This window comes from Coptis chinensis, chromosome 1, assembly GCF_015680905.1.
Source record: "Coptis chinensis isolate HL-2020 chromosome 1, ASM1568090v1, whole genome shotgun sequence".
NCBI lineage: Eukaryota > Viridiplantae > Streptophyta > Magnoliopsida > Ranunculales > Ranunculaceae > Coptis > Coptis chinensis.
Genome location: NC_141456.1, coordinates 30,654,758 through 30,666,739, shown reverse-complemented (window position 1 = coordinate 30,666,739; position 11,982 = coordinate 30,654,758). Strand labels below are relative to the sequence as shown.

At 36.7% G+C, this 11,982-nt stretch overlaps 2 protein-coding genes across 5 annotated transcripts; both read left to right on the top strand.

Moving 5' to 3' along the window:
• The first annotated feature begins 345 nt into the window (after positions 1-345).
• PEX14 (peroxin 14) lies at positions 346-5,016 on the top strand. Of its 2 annotated transcripts, none has more exons than XM_086598474.1 (10): positions 346-536; positions 1,510-1,748; positions 1,865-1,913; positions 2,119-2,312; positions 3,174-3,363; positions 3,540-3,689; positions 3,916-3,956; positions 4,043-4,087; positions 4,175-4,243; positions 4,355-5,016. In XM_086598474.1, the coding sequence occupies exons 1-10, from the start codon at positions 497-499 to the stop codon at positions 4,802-4,804; spliced, it is 1,467 nt and encodes a 488-aa protein (XP_086454600.1). In that variant the 5' UTR covers positions 346-496; the 3' UTR covers positions 4,805-5,016. The 2 variants fall into 2 exon arrangements, with proteins under 2 accessions (XP_086454600.1, XP_086454595.1); XM_086598469.1 differs by having other exon boundaries at positions 374-536; positions 3,889-3,956.
• AMSH2 (associated molecule with the SH3 domain of STAM 2) lies at positions 5,014-11,660 on the top strand. Of its 3 annotated transcripts, none has more exons than XM_086598482.1 (12): positions 5,014-5,532; positions 5,626-5,690; positions 5,789-5,861; positions 5,969-6,076; positions 6,585-6,619; positions 6,795-6,948; positions 7,084-7,173; positions 8,014-8,076; positions 8,177-8,251; positions 8,635-8,697; positions 10,072-10,124; positions 11,199-11,660. In XM_086598482.1, the coding sequence occupies exons 1-12, from the start codon at positions 5,428-5,430 to the stop codon at positions 11,371-11,373; spliced, it is 1,059 nt and encodes a 352-aa protein (XP_086454608.1). In that variant the 5' UTR covers positions 5,014-5,427; the 3' UTR covers positions 11,374-11,660. The 3 variants fall into 3 exon arrangements, with proteins under 3 accessions (XP_086454608.1, XP_086454611.1, XP_086454616.1); XM_086598485.1 differs by having other exon boundaries at positions 5,328-5,532; positions 8,017-8,076; XM_086598490.1 differs by lacking the exon at positions 8,635-8,697 and having other exon boundaries at positions 5,328-5,532.
• Positions 11,661-11,982: the final 322 nt, after the last annotated feature.

The window sequence follows — 11,982 nt, the reverse complement described above, 5'->3', positions numbered from 1 at the left end:
CTGTGTGTACGTAGTATCACTCTGTTATAAGAATCTCCAAAACTAGAAAATTTTCTAAAATTGTACTACTGAATGTTGGTTTAATTAGCTACTAATACTAACTGAGTTGAAGACCCAACATATAGAGCCAGAGCCCAGAGGTTACTACTATCCCGGACCTCTGGGCTCTGGCCCAATAGTGTTCACAATTCCAACGTTTATTTCGGAACTCCGACAATCCCAAATCCATCAATACTTCAGAAATATCGGTTGGCATTTTGATGACAAAACTTTTTTTTGGTTTTTTTAAATTTTGGCATGGATGCAACTCTTTACAAATAAGCTGCTTACAAACAAATAAAGGAAGGGGTGGCACTGATTGTTTATCTGACCCCGTCTGTTATTTTGCTTTGATATGAGGAAAAACTAAAAACTCTGCTCACGTTCCCTTCGAAGATAAAAGAGATAACCAGAGAAAATTTGATCAAAGAGTGGTGGTAGTGGCACTGCTTTGAACATGGGAAGTGAATCTACACCTCCTGACGAGAAAGCCCCTGGTATTCTTCTTTTTATTTTCCTTTCTTTACTGATTCTATATATATGTTGTTTCTGTGTAAGGAGCCATCTTTGTTTTTGATAATTTTATGATGTAAACTTGCTTATATTGTGTTGTTTTCATTATATATCGAGGTTGGCTTTTGCAGAAAGTTCAAAAAAAATACATACTTTTTGAGTTCGAAGATGTAAAACAGTGGAAAATCTTATGGCGGGGCGGATTTTACTTGGGGTTTTGTGAAAGTTTGAGTCTTTACTTTTCTATTAGCTGATTTTTAGCTTCAGATATATTGGACCAATATAAAAAACAGTCAGAACTTATATTATATCTTTTGTCTGGAGTTTTGTCAAGTGTTCCTAACTCCAAACTTGTGAACCATAAATAATGTAACGGTGGAACCATGTGAATCGCATAAGATAACATGCATTGGAGACTATAATGCTGTGTTTGACAAGTTAGCAAAGAGTTGTGCAATTAGCAAAATCTAATTAGTCGTCTGTTGGATTAATGGGATTATGAACTTGTAGCTCAAATCGTCTGACTCTGTGCATTTCAAGAGAATAATAATTTTAGCAATACTTTGCAGTCTTTTCTATCAATCAAATTTACCTTATTAGTTAATGCCATTAGACATGAGAACTCCCATTGAGAAATTTTCAATCTACCAACTTTTCTCTCACTCAACACTTCTCTAGTTTGTGCCCTTTCCTTAAGAACCACAAAGAATGAAAAAATAGCTAATCTTGGACTGAAGTCTAAAATTGGCTTCAAAAGCTAGAATTGCTAAGAGTTTTACCCTCTTAGTTAGGTTTTAAACTCTTCTTTACGTTGTTCATTGACTGGAACATGAACCTTGAGCTATTTTTTAAGAAGGCACTTCAACAAATTATTTTTGATAGATAGGTCAATAAGTTCTTCTAGTTACAGACGTGTTTGATTTTAGATTAGTGACTGATATATTTGATTTGGTTCAGAGCCTGTAAAACCCATGGCTGAAGAAAGACAAACTCTACCTGGGGATATTACGAGAGAAAGTTCCCCGTCATCTGTGTTTGTGAACTCGGAACCAATCAGAGAGGATCAAGTGCAAAATGCGGTTAAGTTTCTATCACATCCAAAAGTTAGGGGTTCTCCAGTCATGTACAGAAGATCATTTCTTGAGAAGAAAGGCCTCTCAAAAGAGGAGATAGATGAAGCCTTCCGTCGTGTACCTGTAAGCAGTCTGTTTGATTTATCTCCTTGTTTGTACATGTGCTCTATGAACTTCCATGCTCGTTTCTCTTGTACTTGCTATGTTTATATCTTTACATTGCTTATATTAAACTGCAGGACCCAGCTCCAACTGTTACAGCTACTCAGGCAACCAACCAAAGCCAAGGTAATGAACTCGGTATTTGGTCTTAGACTGAACAGTTGTAATCAGTTACTTGTTGCTTCTGAAACCAGTCGTGCTGAAAAGAATACCTTACAGCAATTAGTTATTTAGTTCTTGCGACTGGCAAATCAGTTAAGCCGATAGCAACTGACTGTGGTTTGCTCTTACGATTACTCTTATGAATTTGTTTCTTCCATATTGATAACAGATGGGCAAGTGAAGTCCGCTACAAACTTGCAATCACAGGTTTCGGCACACACTCCACAACCGGTAGTAGCTGCTCCTGCAGGTGTTCTTTCCACAATGACAGCCTTGCGGCCAGCCCGATTTCACTGGTCCCATGCTTTCTTTGCCATAGGATTCCTTGCTGCTTCAGGAGCTGGAACTGCCCTACTTTTTAAGGTATATCCCAAGTAACAAGGACATTTCATATTCTTAAAAAAAATCCGTGTTGGACAGATAGACACACGGACACTTGTGTCGGACATACGGATGTGTTGTGCTTACGATTTCAAACTAGGGTTTCTTCTATGCCATAAAAGACTAAGAAAATAATCTATTAACATAGTTACAACTCCATGAAATGTCACTTTCATGATTATTTATTTGGATTTTGGAAGGAGGCGCTTTGTCAGGTCTTGAACCCAATTATCAGTAGTCTGACTAAAGAATAGTAATAGGTTTCTTTTTAATTGGTTGTGTCCCTGTGTCCTTCTTCATATAGGTCACCTGTCGGACACCGACACGTGTATCCATATCATTGTGACTTAGGGTATATCTTAACTTCAACTTTAGGATAAATCCATTGGCCCCAAGAGGAATTAGTCTCAGAGCACATTCTTTTGAGATACTTAAGGTAATTTAGTTGAAGCGAAGATGAAATTCTTTTGCAGACGTGTTTCTTATAGAAGAAATGGATTTAAAAAACAAATGAAGTGTAAAGACTTAAGAGTGCACAAGAAAGATGAAAAGCTTTTCACCTTGATCTTGCATCAAGTTAAAGATGGGATTGTGCAGTACGCGTACCTATCTGAACTCTTGATTTTATTTTTACTATTAGATGACTCAAGGATACACATAATCTGGTTTAATAAGAATTTGCACTTTTGTGCAACTAGAGCTTTATATTACAGACTATATTTTCCAGTTGGAAAAGTACGATTTAGTATAAAAGAATATGTAAGCTCCTCATATGTCATCCATTGCCAAATGGTTTCTACCGACAACTGGGGAACAGAGTGTGACATCATATTTATTGTGCAGAATGCTATTCTTCCTAGATTAAAGTCTTGGATTCGTAAGGTTGTGTTGGAAGAAGAAACTGACTCTATGAAAAAACTTGATTCAAAACCAAGTTTAGTTGAAGAAGCCGCAGAAGCTGCAAAAGCAGCTGCTGCAGCAGCGACAGTTGTAGCGAAAGCTAGTGAGGAATTAGTCAATTCAAAACACGAAGGTGAGGATTTTATAATTCGGCTTCAGCGTTCCCTTCATCTTATGAAGTGTTTTATGTTTTTTTTCATCCTTTTCGTATTTGATTTATTTCTTGTTTATTTTTTTAAAAAAATATTTATTTCATGTCTAATTTTGGTTGTTTCTGAAATGATGTTCAATTCATTTAATTCTTCTCAGAGAGGAGATACTTTGATTCCCTTAGAAATCTTTTGGATGTCCAAGTGGAGGAAATGAAGTCAATGAGTAAGGCTATCCGCCAGTTGGAAGTTACAAAAGAAGTTGCTACTTCGTCAATCAAGCAGACAGAAGTTAAATCTGCATCAAATGGTAAGTGACTTGAGTCTCCCTTGGAAATTCTTGTTCCCCTGGAGTTGCATATTTATGATCGACTTGTTCTCCCAAGAGTTATAATGTTCACCCTACCAGTTTATTAGATCAAGCACATCACAATCTAGTGTGTGCCGAGGCATTAGCCTCCTCATCATTTATATATTCATTCACTTCATTTTGTTATAAAATTATACAGTGACAACTTTATCTACACCTGCATCAGTCTTGCCGTCAGTTGCACCCCACTCGAAGTCATATATGGAGGTATGTGACTCAATATGGTATATCATCCTTCATGCAGCTTCTTTAAAATTCTTGGTGGTTGTGAATTTTAAAATATAATTTTGCAGATTATGGCAATGATTCAACGGGGAGAGACACCACCTGGCATCAAGGTAAGACCTTCCTATTTCTTCTTTCTGTATGGGGTATTATAGTTTATTATGTTCAGATAACACTTTCCGTTCTGGTTTGGTTTTCAGGATATCAATGACTTGCCTCCCAATCCTAATCAGGCTCCATCGAATCCTCGCCTTGCGCCTAGAATCAAGGTTTGTTTTCAGAGTTTCATCTGTAATCTGTTTGAGTTCTCAAGCCCTTATCTCATTTCTTTTAACGACTGCGAAGAACCAGTATCCTCATATTGTTTTTCTCTGAAACAGCCATGGGAGGTCAGTCAAGGTCAAAATGGCTCTCACCATATAGAAGGTTCGAATTCCAACGCACAAGATTATATCCCCAGTTCGCACGTAAATGGTAATGGTTCAGATACTTGGTGGCAACGGAAAAATGTGAGAATCACAGAATTAGAACCGGAGAATGAATTGAGGGTCAACTCGTATCCCCCCCCATCTGGGAACGAGAGACTGAACCAGCGTGCCTGGGTCCCTCCACAACCACCACCAATTGCCATGCCTGAAGCTGCTGCAGCCATACGACAGCCAAAAACATCAATTCAGTCAGAGCAGTCAAATGGTAATCACCTAATTGCACACCCTTCAGATGACTTCGATGAGTTGCAGAGGATCACAAAGATCTCCGAATCAGGGGGTGAAGTTGAAATCAGCGAAGTGAGTACAGTGCAGAACTTAAGTGAAATTCAACAAGTGTAAGGTACTCTACAGGAGCTCAAATCAGATTGGAATCGAGTAAACTGAAGATGATGGTAATAAGAGAAACACCTTGAGCTATTTTAGCCGTTGACTTGATATTAAACATAGCAAAACAATAAAATCATAGTTAATTTACATACAGCCCCCTTTTCCAGTATCAGTTTACTGGTTATTGTAACAAAAAGAGATTCAATAAATGCTCATTGCCTCTCTCTCCCCAACTTCACTTCTGGTAATTGTGTCAACTTTTGAGGTTTCCTTGGATATCGGTTGTAGATACGTAATTATTATGGGTCAGAACTTGTCCCGACATCATTGTTGGGCTAGTAGTATCAGGTCGTGATCATACGTACAGTAAATACCACTCGAGATCATAAATACGTTACCGAAACCAATCAATGAATCAAACTCCAGCAACAGCCCTGCCGGGCGGGGACCGCTTGGTTTCTGATTCTCGGTAAGAAATAAACAAATTCAGCACGTGCAACGAAAATACCTTGTCGGCACAATACATATAGCAAACAAAGCCTCGAATATCTACACGTAGACACGTAAAGAGAAGGCAAGATAAACTCTCACTACAGCAAAATGTAGTAATTGGCAACTCAATAATAAAAAAAGAGATGGAAGTTTCAGTTGATAAAAAGAGTGGCAACAACAACAGTAGTTACAACAACCAATTCGCGCTTTCTTTCTACTTCAGAATTGCTGATCAACTCATCAACCAGGTCTGCCAACAGTCACTCTTGTCTTTCTTTTCTAGTTTAAAAAAAAAACAAAAAATCTTACGTACATCACTTTCTGTTTTTGTCACTAACCAGGCAAAGCTTTGTAGAGATGAAGGAAACGTTAGTGATCTTTGCACTATTCTTAAAAGATACTGCAGGCATGTATCTTCTTCAGCCCCGGCCTTTTCTTCATTTTCATTGGGCTTTTTAGCTAGAGTCTTAAGATTATGATGTTTGTTTTTTACCGAATCAACAGAATGCTTAAAAAGATGTCTCAGCATTCGAGTTACTCAACCTACTCTTTAGAAGAAAAGCTCCATTACAAGAAGGTATACATTACATATCTCTTCTTATCTCTCTACATGTTTTCTGAGAGAATGTTATTTGTAGAATTACTATATAAAAGTTTAACTTGAATGTGTGTGTGTTGGATCAGATACATGAGGACTTTGCTAAAGAACTACAAGTTTTGGAACCTCAGCTTGGCAATAATGATTCTCAATCTCCAAACAATCAACCAATTCCGAGCTGCACTGAGACAAAGGTATCACATCCCTGAGTTATGTGACAACCGAGTTCTAAGAACATGTTTTATTTTTTATTTTTTGGGGAAAAAGTTAGAATGGAAGAATCGCTGGATAATCATCTCTTACTGGGTGAAGAAATTTGGTTGTTTTAATACCATCCAGAATAAACGGCAATATGTTTGTTAGACCTGAAACCACTTTGAATCAGTTAGTTGTCACATGGTAGCAGCGTAGTGGATCTTGAGAGTTCGTGGGTTAAATTCTGCAATTCAGGGGCCGACCGGCAGTGCGGATGGTTGCTCTTTATGTTTCCCCAAAATATTTGGGTAGATCCAAGCAGTTTCTAACACGTTTTAAACTCTAAGCATTATGTTGCCGGCAGATTTTGTATTTTTTTCTTCTTCTCATAATAATCTATTATTTTGGTTTTATTCTTTATATTGGTGCGGAATCTCAACTCAATTCCTATGCTGCTGTTTTAATTTATTTTCCTCTTATTAATTGGACTGCAACATTTTTAAACAGGTCGTATACGGAGTCCCTGAAACGAAAATTCAAAGGTATCATTTTATCTTTCTAATGCAAGACTGCGTTTTCCTCTTTGGAGTACCTTAAAGGGGGTTGTGAGGAGTGGGCATTAATTGCTGCAAGGAACTCTACACTGGGTCTTGGCCTGTTGCGGTTTCCATGTTGAAAGTTTTAGCCATTTACTTGTCCTTGGTGCTAAAATTGCAGGATCAACCTAAATGTGCAATGTGTTACACAATCTTCGCCATCCCCTGCTCTTACATGCATACAGAGTCCACCTCAGGCTGCACATCTTTCTCATATCGCTGCTTCTGATTCAAGACACGATTATTCACAATCTTCATGTCATGACGTACACATAGTAAGTTATTGGGAACTTTTCCATTGTGGTTTTTTTTTTTTTTTTTTTGGATTTTTTCTTTCAAATATGTTTAAGATTTCTGATGAGATCCACCTTATTGAACATTTTACTTATTCTTTAATTTCATGTGGTCAGTCAGTAAGGTTGATGGATGATTTTCTTGAACTCGCTAGAGATAACACAAATAAAGATCTGGAAACCTGTGGAGTTCTTGGTGCTTTTTTGGTAAGTCTAGCAACTTTTGTATTAGCAAACAACCATATGAAATACTTTTTTTCTCTTATAATACTCAATTATTTTGCTATAGATAATCACTTATGCTTCCACTTTCTTGTGTTTGATTCATCAAATCTTATTTTACGTATTATGTACAACATAAGAGGGAGATTGAGTGTTTACTTCTTTGCATGTTAATCGACACTGTAGTTCTCTCCAAGGGTTGTGTCTTGCTGAGTTGCTGTCCTTCCCCATTGGGTTTCTTCAAGGGTAGTCAGTTCCTAAGTTAAGCTCTGAAGGTGCACTGGTCCGCTTTCTTGCTCTACCTAAGAGATCAAAATTTTGTTATTGTCTTAGCTGAGGGACTGACAGTCTCTTCAGTTGTATTCTTTTAGTGGCTAGAATACAAAATCTGGTCACTGTATTGGTTGGTTCTACGCCAGTCATAAGTTATAGTCAAGAAGCAGGTACCTTGCTTTAAAATACACAAGGAACTCTATGCATATCGATTATGTTAGCCTTCATTTCAAGGATGTTGCGAACTACACTTGAAATATTTATAATGTAGGCACATGTTAGCATTAATTGCAAGGACGTGATGGAATACACTTGAATGTGTTTACTTAGGATTGACATGATAAACAGAGAGGGTGGTTGTTGTTTTCGAGGGTGGGTTAGACAGCTAAGCCCATATAATTTTCAACTGCACTACTCCAGTTCTCAACTTATCTATTTCGTTATCTTTCTTGTGCAAGGAGAAACTGACTTCTTAACTTGAACTGATAGTTAAACAAGACTGATGTTTTTGTTTTGTTGCTCTTTTCCTTGTTTTTTTCAATCCTTCTCCAGAAGAATGGAGTATTTTATGTAACCGCTCTGATAATACCTAAGCAGGAAGCAACCTCTAGTTCAGTAAGTATATTGGACTTCCTTAAAACTTGGGATTGAATACTTCATTACTCATGTCGTGAAATAGACTTTCTGTTCAAGTAACAATACATGCTGATACCAGTGCCAGGCTCTGAATGAGGAGGAGATCCATGCCATACAATACGAAAACTCCCTTTTTCCTCTAGGGTGGATTCATGTAGGTTTTCTCTTGTTCCTTTTCTTAGTCTTTTTTTCTTCTCTTTCTTAATTATGTTTTTGTTTGATTTGATTATTACATGACTGTTTTTATCTAGATGCTGGAGGACTCTCCAATGTTCTCATGTTGTATCTTTTATATTTCGCTTCATTTAGTTGCTGTACTTTAATGGCTTATCTTGTATTTTGTCAAAAGGTTGTTTTGGGCTACAGACATTGTAATTAGTTTATAGGTTCCGAATCAACTGCACTTATATTGTGCTCTTTTCATGTGCTTAGTAGTTTTGTCTTTCACCAAATAAAAATATATATGTTTATAGTTATTCTGTGGAATTTTTTTCCCCCTGTCGTCTTCGAATTCTAACCTCCTTTTTTTTTTTCCAGACACACCCTTCTCAGACTTGTTTTATGTCGTCCATAGATTTGCACACTCAATACTGTTATCAGGTAGCTTCAATGTATTATCAATGATTCATAAATGCTACTCATCAGAATCTAAATCAGTCTGTTGTAATTGTTTAGTGGATGTATGTACCACTATATTCGTACCCCTACAAACATAATTCGTTGGGTACCACCATAGCGCCGCCCACTAGTGAGGTATACCTGCGTTGCCCACTAGTATGTCATACATGTGTTGCCCACTAGTGTGGCATGCCTGCGCTGCCCACTAGTATGGCATTCCTGTGCTGCCCGTTAGTATGGCTTGCCTACACTGCCCACTAGTGTGGCACTATAAGCTAGATATAGCAGGTTCAGATTTAAAAATATATTTGTCAAGATATGCTTCCATATTAAACTTTTGAAATATTCTAACAATTAAGGAAATTATATGTCAAGATAAGAAATATCATTTATTGCTCACCTATAAATACCTCATTTGATAATCAAACAAAGAACTACGCACATGGAGACTTGATTATGGAAAACACTCTAGATACGTAGGCAGCCACATGGTTCAGTCTCTCTTCTACTACAGTTAACACCTCTTACGACTTCATTAGTGTGTTCAGGTGAATTATTGCTCAAACAGTGGACATCAGTCCATTCAGACTCAACAACCACATGATTTACACAGCGATATTAAATGCATCTCCATTCCCGTCCCTAAAGACAGCAAACCAACGTTGATGGCATAGTTATCAGCTTTACTCCATTAGATGATTGCCACACGATGCAGTAAAACAGTATATATGGAGCTCCTTCTAGCAAGATCAAACCAAGACTGGAGAGTTGTAATTTTGTTATATGCTACAAACTCTAGAAAACATATTATAATATCAAAGACAACATGCAGTGAAGGAGTACTTTGATGATAAGGCGATTCAATTCGAATTTGTGGATGTCCTGTAAAATTTTGGAAGGAAAACATAAATTGGATTTGAATCAGCAAATTATCATACCTGTTCTCATACAGCTGATAATAAGTCGATAGTAACCCTAATATACTTGTTCTCAAACTCCTGCTTTATTGATGTGAAACCTTTTGACTTCTGAAATACATTATAAAGGAAACACAAGGGTGTATGCTCACTTATGCCCTGATCCTATTCGAAACCAGTTTTATTAAGATCAGGCCGTGTCTGTACTCTAGATAGAGTTGATAGACCCCGCCATTTTCATTCCTGAAGTATGCAATAGGTACTTTTTATGTATAACAGGGTGGTTTACTTATTGTACGGTTTTGGACATGTTTGATAAGAGTGATTCGATAAACCAAGTTAGTGAACTACTTGCAAAGACTATATGTCTATGCTATCCAAATGTTCTGATACAGTAATTGAACAACTCTTTGAAGCCGATACTTAAAACTGTCCACAGGTAATGCTACCCGAGGCAGTTGCTATTGTCATGGCTCCAACAGATTCCACAAGGTGTACCTCTTCCTCCTTACATCAATAGCTTATTTGCATTGCATTATGAAGAGTTAATCCTTACATACTTTTGCACCAATATGATACAAATTCAAACTGTGTTATTGAGTAGTTCCTACAGATATTGCTGATCTGCAATATTAAACAATCAAAATTTTCATGTTTTTGATGATTTTGATGATTTTTCTGTTAGCTAGGACTAGACTGTATGCAGCCTTGGTACATCATGTGTCATTAGAGCCTTCTTTTGGTTCTGCTTTTCAGGTTTTATTTGCTCTTGGTGGGACACTGGGACTAAAGTTATACACATTGCATTTACAGATTAGAATAAGAAATGGACACATTGCATTTATACACATTGCATTCTGCCCAGGAGAAAAATAGCAGGGATGATATGACTATACCCCCTGCAAAACAAGGCACCTAATTAAAATTTTAAGGAATCCTGGGATGTCAAATTTAACTGAAGACAGCATTGTGAGATCCTTATTGCATTCATTAATTAATTTACAGAAAATCTATTTTTAGCAAGTATGCATTATGCTTTACAGTTTACTCGAGTAGATTTTGGTGGCATCTTCTAATACCATCCAGTTGTGGCAAATTTTATCGTTATAATCTAATTTGGCATTGATGACAGGCATAAGTAAGCATTCTACCAGTTCACAACTTTAAGTTGGCCGTAAGCACTGTCCAGAAAATCATAGAAACAAGTGGTTGAGAGAATTAGTTACAGACATATCTAAGATGTCTACTATATATCTAGTATCTACGGCATCTCACAGTTTGAAGTATGTAATTTATTTTCCTATTTTTAAGGTAAACTGTTCAATATCTAGTTGGGAAGTTTACCCGTGTTTCCATAGAGTTAATGAATTGCACTTAACTGACCACAATGTCAAGGAATTTCTGTATATGCAGAGATGTTTATTATGCTGATTGTGCATATATTGCACCCGACTGCCTACAATGTCATGGCATTGCAAAACAAATGGCTAACTGGTTTATGACAATTCAAAGCAGATATTAAGAGTTATTTATCAGAGCCTAATTTTTGGTGTGTATTGCCAACAGGAGCTATGGTATATTTCGGCTGTCTGATCCTGGTGGAACCACTGTCCTGAAAGAATGCCAGGAGAGAGGATTTCATACTCACCAAGAGCCATCAGATGGAAGCCCTATTTATGAAGATTCTACTAACGTATATGTCAATCCTAATCTGAGACTTGAAATTTTCGATCTACGCTGATTCAGTGGTGTCTTCTGCCGTTGGACGAGCTAGAGTTCAGTACATTAACAGTTGTTTTGTCCATAGTACAAAATATCGCGATATATCGTGATATTTGTTGATATTTTAGAGAAAGATATATAAATATCACGATATGTTTAGAGATATATGCAACTGCAAATATTAGTGATATTTTGACGATATATTTGGGGATATTTTGTGATATTTGGAGATATTTTGTGTATGTAACAATTTTATTTAATATTTACTATTATATTTCAAATAAATATAAATAATGTATAATGATATATCAAAAAATATCTACAATAGCCATAATATTTTGGATATATCTACGATATTTGCATGTGAAACAATGTCAAATATCTCCAAAGAGATATATATCCACGATACATATCGAGAAATTGAGTATCGATAAATATCCATATCCTGATATTTTGTATTACTAGCCATTTGGTCCGGCCCATGGCCGTCCCTGTTACATAGATAGCTAATGACTCGTAAGCCTAAAATCCACTTGAATAAATAATATATGTATATTGATAGCTAAGAATTCATTGCATATTTTTTGTTTGAAGGATTCATGTTTTTCTAATTTTTTTTAAGGATTTT

Excerpts from the sequence above, each read along its gene's own strand:
- PEX14 (XM_086598469.1), top strand. The coding sequence starts at position 497 with ATGGGAAGTGAATCTACACCTCCTGACGAGAAAGCCCCTG. Across the intron at positions 537-1,509 it reads TCCTGACGAGAAAGCCCCTG|AGCCTGTAAAACCCATGGCT; the intron begins GTATTCTTCTTT and ends GATTTGGTTCAG. Across the intron at positions 1,749-1,864 it reads AAGCCTTCCGTCGTGTACCT|GACCCAGCTCCAACTGTTAC; the intron begins GTAAGCAGTCTG and ends ATTAAACTGCAG.
- AMSH2 (XM_086598482.1), top strand. The coding sequence starts at position 5,428 with ATGGAAGTTTCAGTTGATAAAAAGAGTGGCAACAACAACAGTAGTTAC. Across the intron at positions 6,077-6,584 it reads CGAGCTGCACTGAGACAAAG|GTCGTATACGGAGTCCCTGA; the intron begins GTATCACATCCC and ends ATTTTTAAACAG. Across the intron at positions 6,620-6,794 it reads CCTGAAACGAAAATTCAAAG|GATCAACCTAAATGTGCAAT; the intron begins GTATCATTTTAT and ends CTAAAATTGCAG.